The sequence below is a fragment of the Pinus tabuliformis genome, chromosome 8 (assembly GCF_031772625.1).
Source record: "Pinus tabuliformis cultivar Carrire ecotype Pingquan chromosome 8, CPIR1, whole genome shotgun sequence".
NCBI lineage: Eukaryota > Viridiplantae > Streptophyta > Pinopsida > Pinales > Pinaceae > Pinus > Pinus tabuliformis.
This window is the reverse complement of record NC_142294.1, coordinates 63,288,218-63,307,521: the sequence shown is the minus strand read 5'-3', so window position 1 is coordinate 63,307,521 and position 19,304 is coordinate 63,288,218. Positions and strand designations below refer to the sequence as shown.

Genomic DNA, 19,304 nt, shown 5'->3' with positions numbered 1-19,304 from the left:
TCGCAGTGGTAGAGGTCGGGAACAAGCCCATGGCGCCAAAAGATTGAACGTTGATAACCAAACGGCAAATCTCCCCACCCCCCCTCACCCCTCTCACCACATGATCCAATTTCGCTTCCACAGCACGTTGCATCGCCCCGATATCATAGCCACTATCACTATGACCTTCAGTGAAGACATCAATCCGCAAGATGAGCAGGATGCTCAAACCCACGACCTTGGACCAGAGAAAAGGAACAGCAGCGAGCAGCAGAAGAACAAGGATGACCGTGAACCAGAGAAAGGAAACAGTAGCAAGTAGCAGACGGCAGAGAAAACGAGCAAGGCTGGTCTTGACAACATTCTGCATGGAGGGGAGCTGGCTAGAGGCAAGCATGCAATCGAAGGCAGTTCGGTGGCACACAGGCAGTTGGTGGCATCCCGGGCGGCAGGTCAGGCAAGCATGCAGTGGAGGGCAGCTCAGCAAGCACGCAAGCAGTCGGTGGCCTCCTGCGCGGCACGTCAGGAGAGGATGATGACTGGTATGAGTACGCGTGTCGCATTGTGGAAGAGCCTCCACCAGATGACACCTAGGGGGTCCATTCAGACTGTTGAGCCAGTTGCCAGGTGTCCATTCAGATTGTTGTTTCATGGGTTTGTTTTCATGGAGTTTTTCTCTACTGTTTTTTTTTTTAAACCATGTGGCTAGTTTTGATTGGTATTGATTTAGGACCCCTGTGTGGGCCTTTTTAAGTTAAGTTCTGAGACCCCTGCGTGGGCTTTTTACAATGGGTTCACTCGGACTGGTTTCCCCCGGTGGGCAGTCGAGTTTAGTCTTTTTTGATCGAGTTTAGTCTTTTTTGATTAATTTTGACATAACTCTGTTCAGCACCGCAGAGGCCGGAGCCTCGCTGTATTTTTATTTTTGCCTTTCTAAATAGAATAGTATTACCTAGGAAAAAAAAAAAAAAGGAAGCTTACTAATAAGAACTTGTGAATAAAATTGCTAAGCAAGAGAGATAATGTAAGATAAAATTCTCACACCAATGAAATACTTGAATTAATTTCCACAGACAATCATTTTCCTTTGTTTATCAGATGAGCAGCAAGTACATAGATCTGAGGAACTCGGATTGACTTCACCCACAAAAGAATCTTAGGAGATCTGAAGATCAAGTCTTAGGACCTGTATCCCTTGAAGACCAACATTATGAAAGCAGTATAAGAGAGACACCCAACTCAAGCACTCAATGGTGGCTCAAAGAGTCTGAATACTAAAGCAGGAGAAGGAGAGAGAAGCAGGAGGATAAAAATTTCAAGGCACCAGTGACCAGTGGCTTTGGCCTTCTCCTTGTATTCTTAAGGATTGATTCATTCTTTGACATCTCTCAAAACAGAACCCTGATCCAAAAATAGTTGTCATGCAAGGCCAGCTTGTCCAAGTATAAGATAATCACAAAAGCACACTAAGAACTGCCAAAGGAAAAGGCATTTAGGGTTACTCACTTAATCCTTATCCTCGTATGCATGATCTTAAACAGCAAAAGCACCTTCTCTATCCATTAAATGGCACATTTAACATTACCCAAAAGATGCTCAAGCAGTTCACCCTGTCTGCATATAAGATCAACACAGCAAACGTGAAAAGAAGAACAGCCAATCTGGCCTCAAATAAAGGGCTCGAACTGGTCACAAACTGAAAATAAGATGCTGAGGTTGGGCTAAAATTCGCTGAAGAAAGGAGCCTGTTAACACTTGAAAACTGGAAGGGCTACAAGGTATCCTGAGAATGTACATTATCACCTTGCACAATCTCCCTACCCTTTACGTTAGTGCTTGCTAACCACTGGGGGGAATCCCTATGCAGCTCATGAGTGAAGAGTGAACTCTAAAGACGACAAAACACTGCCAAACTGCAATAAAATCTTGCCATAATTCACTCAGCTTTTTGCTCTCCCAGGTTGTGACCTCATTCATAAAAACCTCCGTGGCAGGAATGAGAGCTGAGTGTGGGTTACAGTGCAGTCATTGGCATACCATGCCTATCCTATTTCTGTGTTCTTTCAGCTCAAAAAAACAAACCTGGAATCTGCAGTTAAAAACACTAAACAACAAACCAAATTGCAGTTTTACATCTAAAGATTTACGTCAGCATTGGGACATATGCAAGTCTGCTGTCAAAACACAAAAATCTAATCCTAAAGGGACAGATCTGCATGCATAAAAGTAAAAGGGATATAGTGGCTGAATAGATGTTACCGCTTTAATTCCAAAGTGGTAGGTACAATATTTGTGGAGGGGATACCAATTTCACCTACAAGAGCTCCCGAGGGTGTTCCACCACTTCTGAAGAGCCTTTTGCCGTAGTGTTAGGGATAAAATCATGTGAACACAATGCAAGCAAACTCTACCTCTACTATGCACTCTCACAATCATTCCAATCAAAAAACGAGTATTAAGAGACTAGAACTCAAGCAAAATCACTAGTGAATAATAACATTTTATCTCTCTTCACTATACTCCTCCCACATTTACAAAATAGGCATAGGAATATACAAAAATACTGCAGCTATCAATAAAAGTAGAAAGCACAATATGCTAAAGATGGCTCCTCTCAATAAGGGCGAAAGAGGCAATAAAAGGATCATCCGCCAAAATAAAGCAAGTATAAATCCACCAAGCCACGGACTCTATCTCTTATAGCTAAAATTAGGATACATAAACTACGTTAGGCTCCTAACAAAGCCTTCCCAAGCCTGTGCACTCTAATTTCGGGAGAAAATAGAAAGTGTAATGAAGCCATTAAACACTCTTGTCAACCATAAAAATAGCTCCTCATGCCATGCACTATAAATGGAGGCAAAAATATGATTTCTAATCAAGGAAACTTAACAAGGTAAGCCTCCTTGACCCATGTGATTTACCACTTGCCCAAAACTAGCAAAATTGTCTTAAAAGTCAACAATATCTAGGTCAAAAGGTGCAGGCTCCTCCATCTAGACAAAAGTAACAATGTACAAGTCCCAATAAGTCACATGAAACCCCCTCAAGTGTAGCACTCCATTTCCTAATAAAAAATAGCAGTGATAAGAGTCCAAATAGCACTCTAACAACAAACCTCCAAAAATAGCAGGTGTCAAAACAAAACTTATCACTGAAAAATACAAGCACTTAGAATGGCTTGAGATTTTGCACTAATACTCTATGCGATAATAGGTACATAGAAAAGAGAAAAAAAAATATAAAACAATAAAAATCAACATGCCAGAAATATCATCAACATGCTAAAATAGCAAAATCAAGAATCTTAAAGCAATGTTCCACCAAGACGCAGGTGCGGGGAGACACACAGGGGGGACGTGTGGGAGCACCCTCAAATTTTAGGGAAATTTCGGGGGTGCAGGAAGACGTCGAGGTATATAATTTTATATATATATATATATATATATATAAAATTCAAGTTCATATTCATTGTTCAATGTTCAATAATGAAAGAATAAAAATATTAAATAGACAATTGAATCATTGATCCATCCTCATCATTCATTTTGATAAATACATCATTCATATGACATACTCAAGTCTCATTATTGAATTATTCATACATACCATGAGATTCGATAAAATAAATAAAAATCAATAATGAAATATTCAAATACATTGATCCATATCATTCATCATTCTACAATCTACATTGATTTAAAAATTAAATTCATCATTCATCATTCTAGAATCTAAATTGAAAGCAAAACATACTAGAATATTTTCAAAGTTTGAACACTAAATTTATATAACTCAAAGTTTGAACCTAGGTTTTAGACTTTTAGTTATTTAATATTTTTTTGTTCTATTTAGTTTTAATTTTAAATTTTTTTAATTGTTTTGATTTTTAATTTTTAATTTGGGTCTTATTAGACAAATTTAAAGGGGGGCACCCAAAAGCACCCTTTTTGAAGGGGGACGCCCAGACGCACCCTTTTTGGGGAGTCTAGACTCCCACACTGGGAAACGCACCCCCTTGCGTCTCCCCAAGACTCCCCAAAAGGGTGCGTGGGGAAACACACCCCAAGAGACTCCCCGTCCCGGGTGCGAGGGGTGCAAGGGGTGCGTGCACCCGACCCTGGGGGACGTGTCCCCGTGGAACAGTCTTAAAGTGCCCATTTGACTGTCCTCCATTCCCCATGCATGCTCCTCAATCTTAACGTGAATCTGATGCATGGGAAAAACTGTTGTAAATAGAAAGATAGAGGTCTCCACTGAAAGCTCAACTAATTACAGCACAAGATGTGCTATCCCCCTGAAACACTAATATCTGACCACTCCCCGGAACTCATACAATACAACTCTGGAATAAGGTAAGGCGGGAACAAAGCTAAGGTACTTACAAACCATCGATGCCAAATGGTGAAATTCTTAACACTGACTCAACCTATATGATATCCATAAATATATACTGGAAACTAGAACTCAGATTTATGAAGGTAAACCTAGAATTAACAGAACCCGTCACTCCTAGATGCATGTGGAGCAAACTCAATCTAAACGAGCTCAAATATGGCATTCCAATAGCTAGTTTATCTTTCTGAAACAATAAGACTATGCATGCCTGGAATAAGCTTCAAATAAAGCACCCACTACTCCATATGTAATGTGCCCAAGTCTACTTATAACAATGGAAATTTACAAGACTTAAAATCAGGAAAAAGTTGGCAAAGCGGAAGAGACAGGAGCTTGACTCAGATTGGGAAAGAAACAGTAAAAATAGGCAAGGAAAGTTTGACTTATGATTAATCATGACTCAAACTTGCATTAACTGAGTCAATCTCAGTAAATCCCGAGTTTGACATAAGCTGGGCCATAAAGACACTTTTCCCACCCAGTCCAAGTCATTCAGTGAGTTTGGCTTGCGATTTTTGTGACACTAACAACATAGATCTTCTGGATCAGAGAAAAAGGCAAATAATATCCTCAAAAGCTTGCTTTGGCATGCCGGTAAAGGAAGGGGTAAAAACGAACAAGGTGCCTTAATCTGCTGAAGATATGACATGATAATATTCATGAAAGCATGCCAATAATAGCTGTCATGCAGCACCTCAATGGAGATCCAATGGAACACTTATATCCTTTTCAAAATAGAACAAAGCAATCCTGGAAAAGCAAGCTAAAAACGACTCTATAGAAAGTGTCATCGAGTTAGAAATATTCTTGCAATATATTAAAACCATTCATCATGCCAGCACCTTGCTTGCATTAAAATTAGACTTCGAAACTGCAGAAAAAAAAATCCTCCATAAAGGTGCCCAGAATGAGGTCAAAAGGGCACTCAACTCCCGCTAAAAACAGGAAAAATATCTCATAAATGCAAAGTTTAAATTGCAGACATATTGCACCCTTTTGCTGTCTAAAAATAGAATATGTTGGAGACCCAAAATCAGATCGCTTGCTGGGAAAGGCAGAGCCCTCTTCTACAGAGCAATAATCATACAATCTGGTATATGGGAGGATATGTCAGATTTGTCACCTACATGACATCAAGTGAAAGAACCACCTTTTCTTCTAGAGCCTGGTATACTATGAGATCAGGAGGAAGTTCCGTTGCCTCTATAGAAAATCAAGATCCCTTATTACTGTCTTCAGGTAACGAGACTCAAGATGTCTAGGTTTGTTTCTAAGGGAGGTCCTAGATATCAGAAGACAGATTCCACACGGTACACCCAAGACAAACCATGTTAGATTAGTTACTCCTTTCTTTCCTGGGATCTTGACGGATGATGATTGTAAGTGATGTAGAGAGTCCCATGAGGCGTAAACTTCTAAATCAGTGAGAGTCCACATCTCCTCTAGACCTACTGTTTGTATACTGGTTCTGACTAGGGCTTTGATGAAACTTCACTCATGGCATGACCCTCAGATTAGATCCCACCAGGGCAACATGCATCCCAGCTCTATCAGACCTCTGAATCGAACACACCCTTCATAGAGCACTACCTATCAGTGTTCCATTACTAGAATCTTTCCAACTGCCTTGGGTATTGGGAGAGTTTCAGTGGTTGGCCAGTGTCCAGCCTATATCTCACAGCCTAGACCCCTGGATCCTCTCTGAACTCTTCGTATTCGACTTTGCATCAGTGCATTCTGAGTCAGATGGGGGCAGGGGTGCCCTTTCTCCTAAAAGGACCAAAAGGACGTAAATGTAACAGACTAGAGTCTTCAACAACTGGCTCAAGGACTCAAGGCTATCTACTACAGTGGTAGATAATGATAATGTAGATCTGCCCAATGTATGTCTGATTGGCCATGGCATGTGTCCCCAAAAACTGTATTGCCCCTCTGTTCAAAGTTGCAAACAATACTGGACTTAATCTTTGCCTACTCCTATTTAGGACATCTGCATTCAACTTTACCAAATCAGACCAACTTCTAGTTTGTGTGTTTCAAAACTCAACTGAAGTGAGACAATCTATAACAATCATGGTTAATTTGACAAGTTTCTCATTCGTGTGATTTATGGATCTAAATGAGACAAATATGCCATACCCTCATTCATGTGACTTCTAGATATATATGAGACAAATATGTCATATCCTCATCTATTGCTTCTGAAACAAGGTGGTTGGTATCATTTTCCCATCAAGGGTAGTCACATGATATGTATAGCGTTGTTCTAATAGCTTATACCCTTATATGCATATTTTCTAAAATAAATTTAATACAAATAACACTGCTTCTTGTGTCAAGTTCTGCTCTCGATATTTGTTTCTTCCAAGTCATCTTCCATTTCAATTCCTAAACTAATCAGTAAAAGATTTCTTGAAATCCAGCACCACTTGTTCATGATGTCCTCTACCTATCTAACCAACATCCGAGCGTAAGTAAACATAATACTTAATAGGACTAGGTATGTCCAGCCAACTATGTTTCTTCCCAACGGTCGCTTTCCCATACTCATGGATGCTATTCCTAGTAAACAAGGGGATTCGAATTGCGCACATATTGGCACAGAACTAGCCAAATGACCAACAACATTAGCGACAACTAGTTGAGCTAGCCCCTTGGGTTAAAAAATGTTTGAAACATCTCATCCAACCCTCAATCACTTCAGCTACTAGTGAGATAGCTGGTAACTTGTCAACCCCAATCAGCCCATGAGGAGCAAACATGCCACTAACAAGTTTTGAACCTAGGTGGGGAGAATAATGACTTCTCCTCTTAACCACCCAAGCTAGACCTAATTGATGCATACTTGGGCAACTATGGCCCAACGGGTTAGCTCAACTAGTTGTCACCATTTGGCTAGTTCCATACCAGAAGGTGCCTGGTTTGAATCCCCCTGGGTTAAGCACACTAGTCTAAGAAATCAGTTTTCTAGGGATCCCATCCCACAATGTCGAGAAACATCCCTTTAGTTTCCCAAGAGACTTTCCTTGGAAAAATAATCCAACCAACTATGTTTGTGTGGTCATACCAAAGCAAACTCAAATACATAGTTACCTATGTTAATGCTTCTATAAGTGTGTGTGTGTGTATCCTAACTTCTATTAAACTGTAGAAAAGTAAAAGTCGAATATGCATAAAGTGAATTTACTAGAGAAAGAAGAATAGGCAGTCTTCTATATCATACCATGCCATTTATCTTTCTCAAAATCTCTGAACCTTCATTGCAAGAAACGGCCCCCAAGTTGGAGTACCTGTACCTGAAACGTCGTCGAAACGTTTCAGCTGAAATCTGCCCCATTTCCACCCAGTTCTGACCAGTTTCCGTGACTTTTTTTTGTTTTTGCGAACTCACTCAAGCACCCAAGAAGGGTGTGTGGCCCTTCTATGGCCAAAAAAGATGTAATCTACCACTGAATTTTATCTCGAACCACTCCACAAACTAATTTATCTCTAATCAATCCACGCTCTAGTTCTGCTAAAAACACGCCTTGTTCTATTTTTGTTAATGAAGATTATCAGATGTAATTGTACTTGTCATTAGCCCATGTTTTATTTCATTTTCAGCACATATAGCCACACATAAAGGCTAATTTTGTACGTAAAGCCTCATGTATGAAGACTAATTTTCGAATCTTGGATGTACAGCCCCATCTATAAAGGATAATTTTGGATTTTGAATCATGTAAGCATCTATTAGAGTTAATATGTACTGTGTTTTCCTTCTAAAATGCCATTTATGTGTTTCATTCTTTTTGTTCTTGCAAGATAATGTGCTATTAACTTATTTGTAAAATAAAAATTACGTAATTATGTGCGGGCACATACATATATATATATAATGTTTCAGCGGACTTTCCATTTCCCGGGGGTCACGGTTTCCAGCCGTACCCATTTTGGAAACTTCCAGAAGTTTTGGCATTTCGTGCAACTTAACTCTGAACATTTTCACTATATAGGCGAATGAATTGAGTGAACCACGAGCAGGAGAAAGAGTCAAGAGTCTCAAGTATGCATGGGAGTTCAACAGCCATACTTAAATGGATCCTGTGCCAGGAACAACAAATTTGGGAGTGGTAATTTTGAGATTCCTGTGGGAATGAGATAGAATGCTGGGATTTTCCAAAGTTTACTCCACAGTAGACATTTTGACAAATCAACTTTTCAAATTCAATAACCGGATACATCATCAGGACATCAGAGTAAAGGAGAAGAAAAGGAGGAAAAAATAAATAAATACATGGTCTCAGAAGAAAATGTAAAGTTTTGTAGATGTTCTATGCTAAGAGCAATTTCACTTTTCTCACAGCAATCATACAAGTAGATAAGCAAAATGCAGATAGAACATATAAGCAGATCTTACAGAAGACAAATCAGAAACAAGAAAAATGTATGTGTTTGTTTCGGCGGTCAACAGGATGCTTCAACCAGCAAAGTCTCCTTTGGTCAGCCAGCCCAGCATGTGTCACAACAACCCTCCAACCAGTAGATGAGTCAACCCAAGTCAGTTCTACAAAAGTCAACGCTGTCCTGAAAAGTCAACGCAGGGGCAGCAAGCTAAAAGTCAACGCAGCAGCAAAACGGTCAACCCTTTGACCTCGATTTTTGTGCCAGGTAGTATGGCCTTCAAAAATCGAACCTTCCACAAGTTTTCAGCTTGTTTGGACCAAGCGTTGACCAAAGTCAACACTGGTCAAACTTCTGCGAAACCCTAGCAACAGAAACCCTAGCAGCAGAAAAATCCTCTTCGTCCTTCCAACGTGTGGCTGAAATTCGTCCTCCAGGTAGTTCGTACTTTTTAGGATGAGAGAGGAAGATGTGAGTTGTTTTTGTGATCAAATTCTCTCCAACTTTTCCTGTATATATATATCCATCAATGAGGGTGTGTGACACATCTGTTGGGCATGTGAGCCTACATTACAAAACTGGCTGACCTTTGCACATATAATTTATTAAGAATAATAAATTCAAAATATAAGTTCTGCTCATCGGATTAAGACTATTTTTATATGGATTTTACACCTCTCAGAAAGAGGAATCCAACAAAAATATTAGCCTCTTAATCTGAGCATCAGAACATGGAGTTTGGACCTAGTTGTCCAAATTTAACACTCCCTCTCAACTAGGGAGAACTCCATCTATTAGTGCAATTAACATCGTGAGTCATCCCGCCGAAACTTGCTTTGCTGGCTTCTTTATTTCAGAACAGAAGTGGGTCAGTCACAAAGACATCATTCCCCGACTGACATAATCAGTCCAGAGGTCCCAGACCTCACAAATCTTGATCCCAGATCAAGTGGTTGGACCATGCCATCCTAGATAGAGAGTACGGCAATCTCTGATGCGTCCATCAGTCTTTGCTAATAGTCTCTAGCTTTTCCACACCTCATTGGCCAAATGAGAGGTACTTCCCATGAGCCCTGAACTCAATGGGTAGGATGCATACGGGGCACAGATTAAATGAGTGGCGAACCAGCTCAATAATCACAAGGGTGGGGCAGAAGCATTATGAGTGCTTATAGCTCCGAGAAGCTATCCCCAAAGCCCCCCAGAGCTCCCAGAGCTCATTGTCCAACAGGACCCACATCATAGGGTCTTTCCACGACACCAAGACTCTCACGGAAGGTTAGGAACTTGACCTTCCCCAGGGGCTTAGTGAGAATATCCGCGACCTGCTCATCAGTTCCTATATGATCGAGCCTTACGGCGCCTCGCTGTACCATATCCCGGATAAAGTGGTACCTGATATCAATATGCTTGGATCGGTCGTGGAACACAGGATTCTCAGTGATACGAATCCCACTCTGATTATCACAGAGTATTACAGTGGTATCTAGCACATGTTGGAACAGCTCACTAAAGAGCTTCCTCAACCAAACTGCTTCACAACAGGCCATACTAGCAGCAATGTATTCGGCCTCCGCGGTGCTCAAAGCCACCGACTTCTGCTTCCTGCTCATCCCTGAGATCGAAGCAGAACCAAGATTGAAACAGCATCCAGATGTGCTCTTACGATCCACCACACTGCCAGCCCAATCGGCATCAGTATATCCCCGGAGTATCATACTCCCGGCAGTGTATCTCAGCCCATGGTTTATCGTGCCCCGAAGATATCTCAAAAGATTCTTGGCACCAACCCAGTGAAAATGATGAGGCTCAACCATCTGTTGACTCAAAGTATTCACTGCAAAACATATGTCCGGACGGGTGTTCACTAAGAACATCAAAGCTCCTATGAGTTGACGATACTCAGTAGGATTGGCCAAGATAGGCCCTGCAGCGCTGCCACTCAACTTCTTAAAGTTGAGTTCCATTGGTGTCGACACGGACTTACAGTCCACCATCCCAAATCTTTCCAGAAGCTTCACAATATACTTTCCTTGAGAAAGGAAAATCTCTCCAGGTTTCTGCCAGACCTCCAGGCCTAGGAAATAGTGCATCAGTCCTAGGTCTTTCATCTCGAACTCAGCAGCAAGCTCCCTCTTACATTGATGAATGAGAGGGTCATCACCTGTCAGGAAGAGGTCGTCCACATACAGCACTAGAATGAGAGGCTTTCCTTCCTCAACCTTAAAGTAAAGGTTTGGATCAGCATTGCTTCGAGTGAAGCCCAGCTTCATCAAGTAACTATCCATCCTCTCATACCAAGCTCTGGGTGCATGCTTTAACCCATAGAGGGCTTTCTTCAACCTGCAGACATAAGTGTCTCGATTTTGAACTTCAAATCCCAGAGGTTGTTCTACATACACTTCTTCCTTTATTGCACCATGCAGAAAAGCAGTCTTGACATCCATCTGATGAAGACTCCATCCTTGCGTAGCAGCAAGGGCTATGATGGATCGGATGGTGGTATATCGAGCCACAGGTGCAAATATATCGTCATAGTCAATTCCTTCCTTTTGAGAGAAGCCACGGGCAACAAATCTTGCCTTAAACTTTTCAGCACTCCCATTAGATCCATGTTTAATCTTGTAGAGCCATTTAGCGGTGACAACAGATTTGTCCTTCGGTCTCGGGACCACATCCCAGACATCAGTCTTCATAATAGCCTCATATTCTTCATGCATAGCATCCTTCCAGACTTGATGCTTGATGGCTTCTTCAAAAGATCCAGGTTCAGATTGTATAATAGTACTCATGGCAGCTAGATACCCTTGGTATCTACACGGCTTCTTGCTTTCTCGGAATGTTCCCCTTGGGGCAGCATGACCCTCAGCATCTTCGAGGGTGTCCTTGAGCCATGATGGCCTCTTTCCTAGAGAAGGGGAAGGATCAATAGGGTTCGTTGGCTCTTCAACATCAGGCATAGTCTCATCCTGGGGTTCTTCCAGATTTCCAGGTCTTTCTTCATGGTTTTCTTCAGATCTAGGAAGATCTACTACTTTCTTCAGGGAAGCATCTTCGTCAAAAGTGACATCATGGCTTATCTCTACTTCCCTTTGACCAGGTACATAGACTCTATATGCCTTAGAAGTCTCACTGTAGCCCACAAACATTCCTTTCTTCCCAGTAGCGTCCAGCTTACTTCTCTTTTCTTTCGGCACATGAAAATAGACAGGACATCCAAAAATTCTAAAATGTGAGACATCAGGTTTCTTACCAGAGAAAACCTCTTCGGGAGTTTTGGAGTCCAAAGCGGGATGAGGGCATCGGTTTTGAATGTACACAACAGTATTTGCAGCTTCTCCCCACAGAAACTTTGGAAGACCCTGGTCACATAGCATGGCACGGGCAGCTTCCACAATAGTCCTATTCTTGCGTTCAGCAACACCATTCTGCTCAGGAGTATATGCAGTGGTAGTCTCCCTCTTAATGCCAGCTTCTCTGCAAAAGTCTTTGAACTCATTTGACTCATATTCAGTGCCATTGTCAGTCCTCAAAATCTTGATCTTCTTTCCGGTCATATTTTCCACCAAGGCTTTGAAGGTACGGAACCACATGAAAGCCTCAAGGCTCATCCTTCTTCTTCAAGAAGTATATCCAGGTTTTGCGAGAGAAGTCATCAGTAAATGTCATATAGTAAGAACATCCCCCCAGGGATGTTACAGGCAACATACCGGAAAGATCAGAATGGACCAGTTGCAATATCTCAGATGTCTTTGTGACACTTGAGGGGAAAGGTCCTCGTGTATGTTTTCCTTCAGCACAGCCCTTACATACACCTTTATGATTTTTTCCAAAATCAGGCATCCCTGTCACCACCTTCCTTGCTTCGGGAAGAGCCTTGTAATGAAGGTGTCCAAATCTTCGGTGCCATAGTTCGGTTTGACGGATAGTATCACAAGTCATAGCTCCCAACGGACTCCCTCCAACCTGGTAGAGTGTACCAACTCTAAAACCAATTGAGATAGCTTCCTTGAAGCTCTTCTTCCACATGAGTACCTTTCCATCAGAGAAAGTTACATTGAATCCTTTGTCTTCCATGGCAGATACAGACACAAGGTTCTTCTTCAATTTGGGTACATAGAGTACATCTTGTAGATGGAGGACTTGTCCTTGAGACAAGTGGAGGGTCACAGTCCCGGTCCCTTTCCCAGGATAAGTGGCATTATCCCCAAGGGTAATTTCTAGATTAGTATCCCTTTCAACCATGTCAGAAAGTGCTTCCTTGAATCCGGTGATGTGTCTTGAGGCACCACTATCGATTAGCCAGACATCCATAGTGTCGGGCGGAGATGCAGCTGAGAGAGCAGATATTAGAATATACTCATTTCTTTTATCAACAACATTAGACTCCTCATACCTGGTATTTCTGGTCCTTTTAGAAGGTGGACGGTTTCCTTCAAAGTGAGCCTTCCTCTTTCCTTTGGATTTGTCATTTCTTTGATTCCCATTCCTTCGATTGTTGTTGTTGTCGTCACTATCGGGAGAATTCTTCTGGAAGGGGCATTCTCTAGCATAGTGTCCAGTCCTATGGCAGGTGAAACATTTACCCTTCTTCTTTTGAGTCTTAGTCCTTCCTTTGTCCTTGGAACCACCAGAGTTCTTCTTTCAGGAATGAGCAACATAGGCAGCATTTCTTTCATTATCAAATTCCTTCATCCTTGTTTCTTCTTGCATACATCTAGACAGAAGCTCATCAAAGTTAGGGATGGTATTATTGTTGAGAATGGTAGTTGTGAATACTTGCCATTCATATGGAAGTCCTCCAAGTGCGGTGAGAACCATCTCACGATCAGCTATTGTCTCCCCAATAGCTAGCAGATTGTTCCTGGTTTCGGTCAACTTCATAAAGAAAGTTTGAATAGACTCGTCTCGGCCCTTCTTCATATTCTTCAACTTGTTCTTGAGGAATAGCACTTGGTTCACATTGTTTACTCGGAACATAAGTATCAGTTTGTCATACATCTCCTTGGATGTGCCTAGTTCAGATATGTAGGCAACCAGACTCTTATTTATGGATTCCCTGATCAGCAGTTTTGCTCTGATTTCTCCCTTCTTATACTTGTGTTTAACAGCAGCAGAGGCATTTGATGGAGGTTCTTGAATCTTCCCTGTCACATGATCTAGGAGATCATGATCTTCTAATTTGAGATCTAATAACATCTTCCAGGCATGGAAGTCATCACTTCCAGTCAACTTGTCATTCTCCCTGAATTCAAGCTTAGAGGAATCCATTTCCTTCGATGATGATTGCTATAGATAGAGTTTGTCTTCACCTCAACTCTGATACCATGTAAAGTTTTGTAGATGTTCTATGCTAAGAGCAATTTCACTTTTCTCACAGCAATCATACAAGTAGATAAGCAAAATGCAAATAGAACATATAAGCAGATCTTACAGAAGACAAATCAGAAACAAGAAAAATGTATGTGTTTGTTTCGGCGGTCAACAGGATGCTTCAACCAGCAAAGTCTCCTTTGGTCAGCCAGCCCAGCATGTGTCACAACAACCCTCCAACCAGTAGATGAGTCAACCCAAGTCAGTTCTACAAAAGTCAACGCTGTCCTGAAAAGTCAACGCAGGGGCAGCAAGCTAAAAGTCAACGCAGCAGCAAAACGGTCAACCCTTTGACCTCGATTTTTGTGCCAGGTAGTATGGCCTTCAAAAATCGAACCTTCCACAAGTTTTCAGCTTGTTTGGACCAAGCGTTGACCAAAGTCAACACTGGTCAAACTTCTGCGAAACCCTAGCAACAGAAACCCTAGCAGCAGAAAAATCCTCTTCGTCCTTCCAACGTGTGGCTGAAATTCGTCCTCCAGGTAGTTCGTACTTTTTAGGATGAGAGAGGAAGATGTGAGTTGTTTTTGTGATCAAATTCTCTCCAACTTTTCCTGTATATATATATCCATCAATGAGGGTGTGTGACACATCTGTTGGGCATGTGAGCCTACATTACAAAACTGGCTGACCTTTGCACATATAATTTATTAAGAATAATAAATTCAAATTATAAGTTCTGCTCATCGGATTAAGACTATTTTTATATGGATTTTACACCTCTCAGAAAGAGGAATCCAACAAAAATATTAGCCTCTTAATCTGAGCATCAGAACATGGAGTTTGGACCTAGTTGTCCAAATTTAACAGAAAAGCAACAGGAGGAAAGGTCGCTACAAAATGAAACACCAAAAACAAGGAAAGAAAACCCTAAAAGAATAAGTGGTAGAAAGAAAAAGTTAAATAATTAGGTAAAATAAAGGTAATTAATTATAATAAAGCATATAATAATGTGAAGTTATTCGAAACATCTACTTGTCAAAATGTCTACTGTGGAGTCAACTTCAGAAAAATCCAGCATTCTAAATTTGTGAGTATCAGATGATTTCAACTCCAAGATTCCACATCTTCCTAGAATTTTAGAAAATAACAAGCAGCTAAGAGAAGAAAGGCAAAAATCTGTTGAATGTATTCTTTAGTAAATACGGGATACAGTTTCACAACTGCGGGCCAACTGAGTTGATAGGAAGGGTTACTTTAGAGAAGTCAACCCTTGCACTCCTCACCTGTGACCTAGCAAGGATGACCATCTGGCGATCCACAACCAAATTTTCAGGAAGCAAGAAGCTGTAGGTTGATACTTTCAAGGTAGGCTAGCAGGTTACAAAGCCGTGGTTATCGCCACTTAGCCTCCCATCAGAATATGATTGACAGTCTCATACACTAGTGATTCACAGCTTACAATTTATCAGGTTGGGATTGCACTTTTACTGAGAGGTGATGGGATTATAGGCTATAGCAGATGCCTTGTACTGGTAAATCTATATTCTTATGGCAAATTGTTCCATAATATGCAGGTGAACTCTTGCTGTTTGTATCGACCCACAATTTTCATGCCATATCTTGTAAGGACTTATTTTTTGAATTAATGTTGTCCATTGGGTTGTGGTCTAGTCGTTGGGACAGGACGCCACCATGGCTCAAATTCAAACCCCCACGGGCATAGAGCCTTGAATTATAAGTTAGCCAATTTTGACCAGATTCGTATGCAACATTAATTCATCATACAATGACTTTAGTCTGTTCTAATTGTCGAATAGCCATAGGGTGCCTTGCGTGTTAGTCTCAAAGAGGCTTTCAGATGAATTGTTAAGATCAATCCTTCAAAATACACATCATTGTTATCAGGTTGGAACAAATTGCAAAGCATTTCAGACAGCTACGTACAACATAAGCCAGTTCAGCAAACAATCTCGCATAATTATGATTCCTGGACAGATGCCTATAACACAGGTTACAAAACTAAGTTGGTCTGAGGCTAAAATAGTAAAATAGCATGAATTGCTATTGTCATGTCCCAAAATAGAATTCCTAAAATTGTTGTTTTCTAAATAGAGCTCCCTCTAAACTGAAGACTCAAGAGAAGCATTACAAACGGCCGCAAATTAATTTACAAAAAATCCGATCATGAGAGCCATTTCCCATTGTCCCGGTTGCCATTCTCATAAGATATGTGGGGAAGGTGTTCATGTTTCTTATTACCCAAAACCCTCTAGCCCCATTTCTCGTATAGTTCCCAAGTCCCGTTTCTGATCACATACAAACAAAGAGGTCGGGCGAAAAGGTGAAATGGCCCGAGAGGCAAACAATTGAACACAAACACTTTCGTTCAGTTCAGCCGCGGGTGTTTTTATTCGAAATCACCCGAGATTCCCACCTGGGACCAGCCGCTTATTCGTGCCGCCAGGGAAATTGAACCTTGCTGGGTAGCCAAACATACCACCGTCTTCCCCGCTGAAACACGAAGTCCCCGCAAATTCCTAAAATCTTGAAAAACCTAAAATTTTATCTTATTGGCTCTATTTCATTAGCATGTCACATATCAGAGAATCAACACTGTGCTGTAATGTTTCAGGTGAATTCGGTGACCTGATTCACCAAAGGCTTCAACCCCCTCATTAAGTGTAAAGAATATTATCTCAGGGGTAATTTTCCTCATATTTCGAGAAAATTTGTGCTGGTTTTTTAAAACCAAAACCCTAAACCTTAGAATTATGTTTAAATGTACTAAAACCCCCTAGCCAATTACCCAAAAATTAGGGATACAGCATACAGGCTCGCTGAATCAAATGGCAAATACGTAAATCAGATACAAGAATGAATCTGATACCTGGATCCATGCCAAATTAAACTAGGTCGAGAACATATGGCTCTAAGCTTTCACGGAATCTTAAATTGAAACAACACAAGCAAAGAAGATGAAGTTTCTAATTTTACGGCCAGATAAATATGGCGAATGATATGAAAATTAATGGAGAAAAAACTTATGACAATCACAGAGGAGGAGTACTTACTCTCATCTCTTTATTGCCGAAGATATTATCGAACAGCTTGCGGAACACCTGCCCCATATCGCCCCTGTGCCACCACCTGTATCGCTCTGCTGATGCTCGTCTTGGACAATACGAAGGAATTGGTGGAAAAAATCAAATTCCACTTCTTTTTCGAATACTGAATCCTTCTATATTTTCTCCACAATGCTTTCTATCTTTCTATAGCAGCTTTCTTTAAGATTTTATCTTGTGATTGGTGGGCCTTCCTGACTATGTCCTTTTGGTATTTATTTTAATTTAGATTTTTAATAAAATAAATTTTAATATATCCATATTTAAATTTAATAATATACTTTATACATTTTCATACATTACGACGAAGTCTTTCATAGCATAAATACAAAGTTTTAAAGGTCAATATTTAAAATCATAATTTTAATTTGATCTTAAAACTCATTATTATTTGTTATTACAGAAATCACTTTACTTAAAATAAATTATTTATTTAAAATTTTAAAATAAATGTTATATGATATTTTTATTATGTAAATTACTCTATTTAAAATTATAAAATAAAAATAATTAATTTTTTATATAATATAATATTTAAATTTAATAATTTTTTTAAATATCGAAAGTGTAAAATAACAAAGGTTATATAGTAGCTAGTACTTGTAGCTTAGTTTAAATATAATTTTAAATAAAAAAAAACAAAGATAAGTATTTCATCACAAAAATAAATAAATTAATAAAATAGTGTATAGTTAAATGTCATCACCAAAAATTAAGAAATATGATTAACTAATATTGATTATAATAATAAAAATAATAATATTGTTTATATTAACATACATATATCTATAGTCAAAGCGAAATTAATTCCAAGCTCCAGCGCAACATAACAATCCCTATAGAACATAGTCTCATACATTTTCTGTTCGGCCGCCATGGCTGCCTCGAATACGACAAGTAAAAGCCAGCAAAAGGAAGGCGAGAAGAAGCAACGGCGGCGGCGGCAGCAACAGCAGCCATCGCCAGCGAAACGCCGCAGAGACCTGCGGGAGGATGAAGGCGAGAAAAATGAAGCGATGGCGGAACGAAATGCATCGATTAGGGTTTTTGGTGCTAGGGTGCTAGGAATGGGGCGTTTGAAGCCGAGCCCCCGCTCCCTCCAATGGCGCCGCAACAGGAAAGGCCGCAGGAATGGCCCCGGTATTGCTCACCCTGCAAAGATTCAGCAACAGGGAAAACGAGAGCCACAGGAAAGGCCGAGGCTGTGGTGGTCGTCGGACGCAAATGCCGAAGATTATCCAGCATTTCGCACCGGATCCGCTCAGAAGAAGAAGAAAATCCAGCCAGGGTTAACAAAAGCCGTGCTCTGCCTCCCCGGAATAGTCGATACTCTGCATCTCATTTTCAGAACTTTCCAAGCTTCCTGGATCTGCCTAGAAGGAGCATCTGGGACCTCAATGTTTCAACCTCGTTTCCTCATTCAGGCAGCCGAGATCCTATTCATTTCCAGCAAGCGAGTTTCCAGATTCAGATAATTCTTCTGACAGGCAAAACCCTGCTCCTAGAAGTCCAGCCGTCTTTCACAGTGCGCCATCTCTCAAAGATTCTTGAACAGAGGTTGGGGATCCCTTCCTCCCTTCTGCGGCTCCTCTTTGTTGGTAAGCAGCTTGATTACAATCTGCCTCTTTCCTTTTATAATATTGAAAGAAATGACATAGTGATCCTATCACTACGACTAAGGGGAGGGGCAGTCGGGCAATCCTCTGCCTCCAAAGGTTTCTCCTACAAAGATGCAGTTCATGCACAGCCTGTCAAGAAGCCTGCCCATTCTGTCGAGGCTCCCAAACCCTTCTTGGTGGATAAAATGGAGGAAACCCCTGCCATTGAAATCACTCATCCATCTTTGGATGATCAATACCAGACATTTGCAGAAACAGCCCTCATCTGCGGATTTAATGGCCTATGGCCCCGCACTGCTGATCTATACCAATGGATCCATTCTAATTAGAGCAACAACTACAAAGTCTTCTTCTGCTCGAAAGGCTTCTTTATTGTAGTCATTGCCTTCAACGAAGATTACCAGAAAGCCTTAAAGGGGGGCCCCTGGTTTTGGGGATCAGCTGGACTTTTCCTCTCCCCATGGTTCCCAGACTTTGACCCCTCCAC

General features: G+C 40.9%; 1 protein-coding gene across 1 annotated transcript in view; it reads right to left on the bottom strand.

Moving 5' to 3' along the window:
* Positions 1-17,346, bottom strand: part of LOC149234171 (ADP-ribosylation factor-like) — a 90,887-nt gene extending 73,541 nt beyond the window's left edge. The window contains exon 1 of the mRNA XM_089371773.1: positions 17,148-17,346. Within this exon, the coding sequence (XP_089227899.1) occupies positions 17,148-17,204 (57 nt within the window). The 5' untranslated portion in view covers positions 17,205-17,346. The remainder of the gene's footprint in view (positions 1-17,147) is intronic.
* Positions 17,347-19,304: the final 1,958 nt, after the last annotated feature.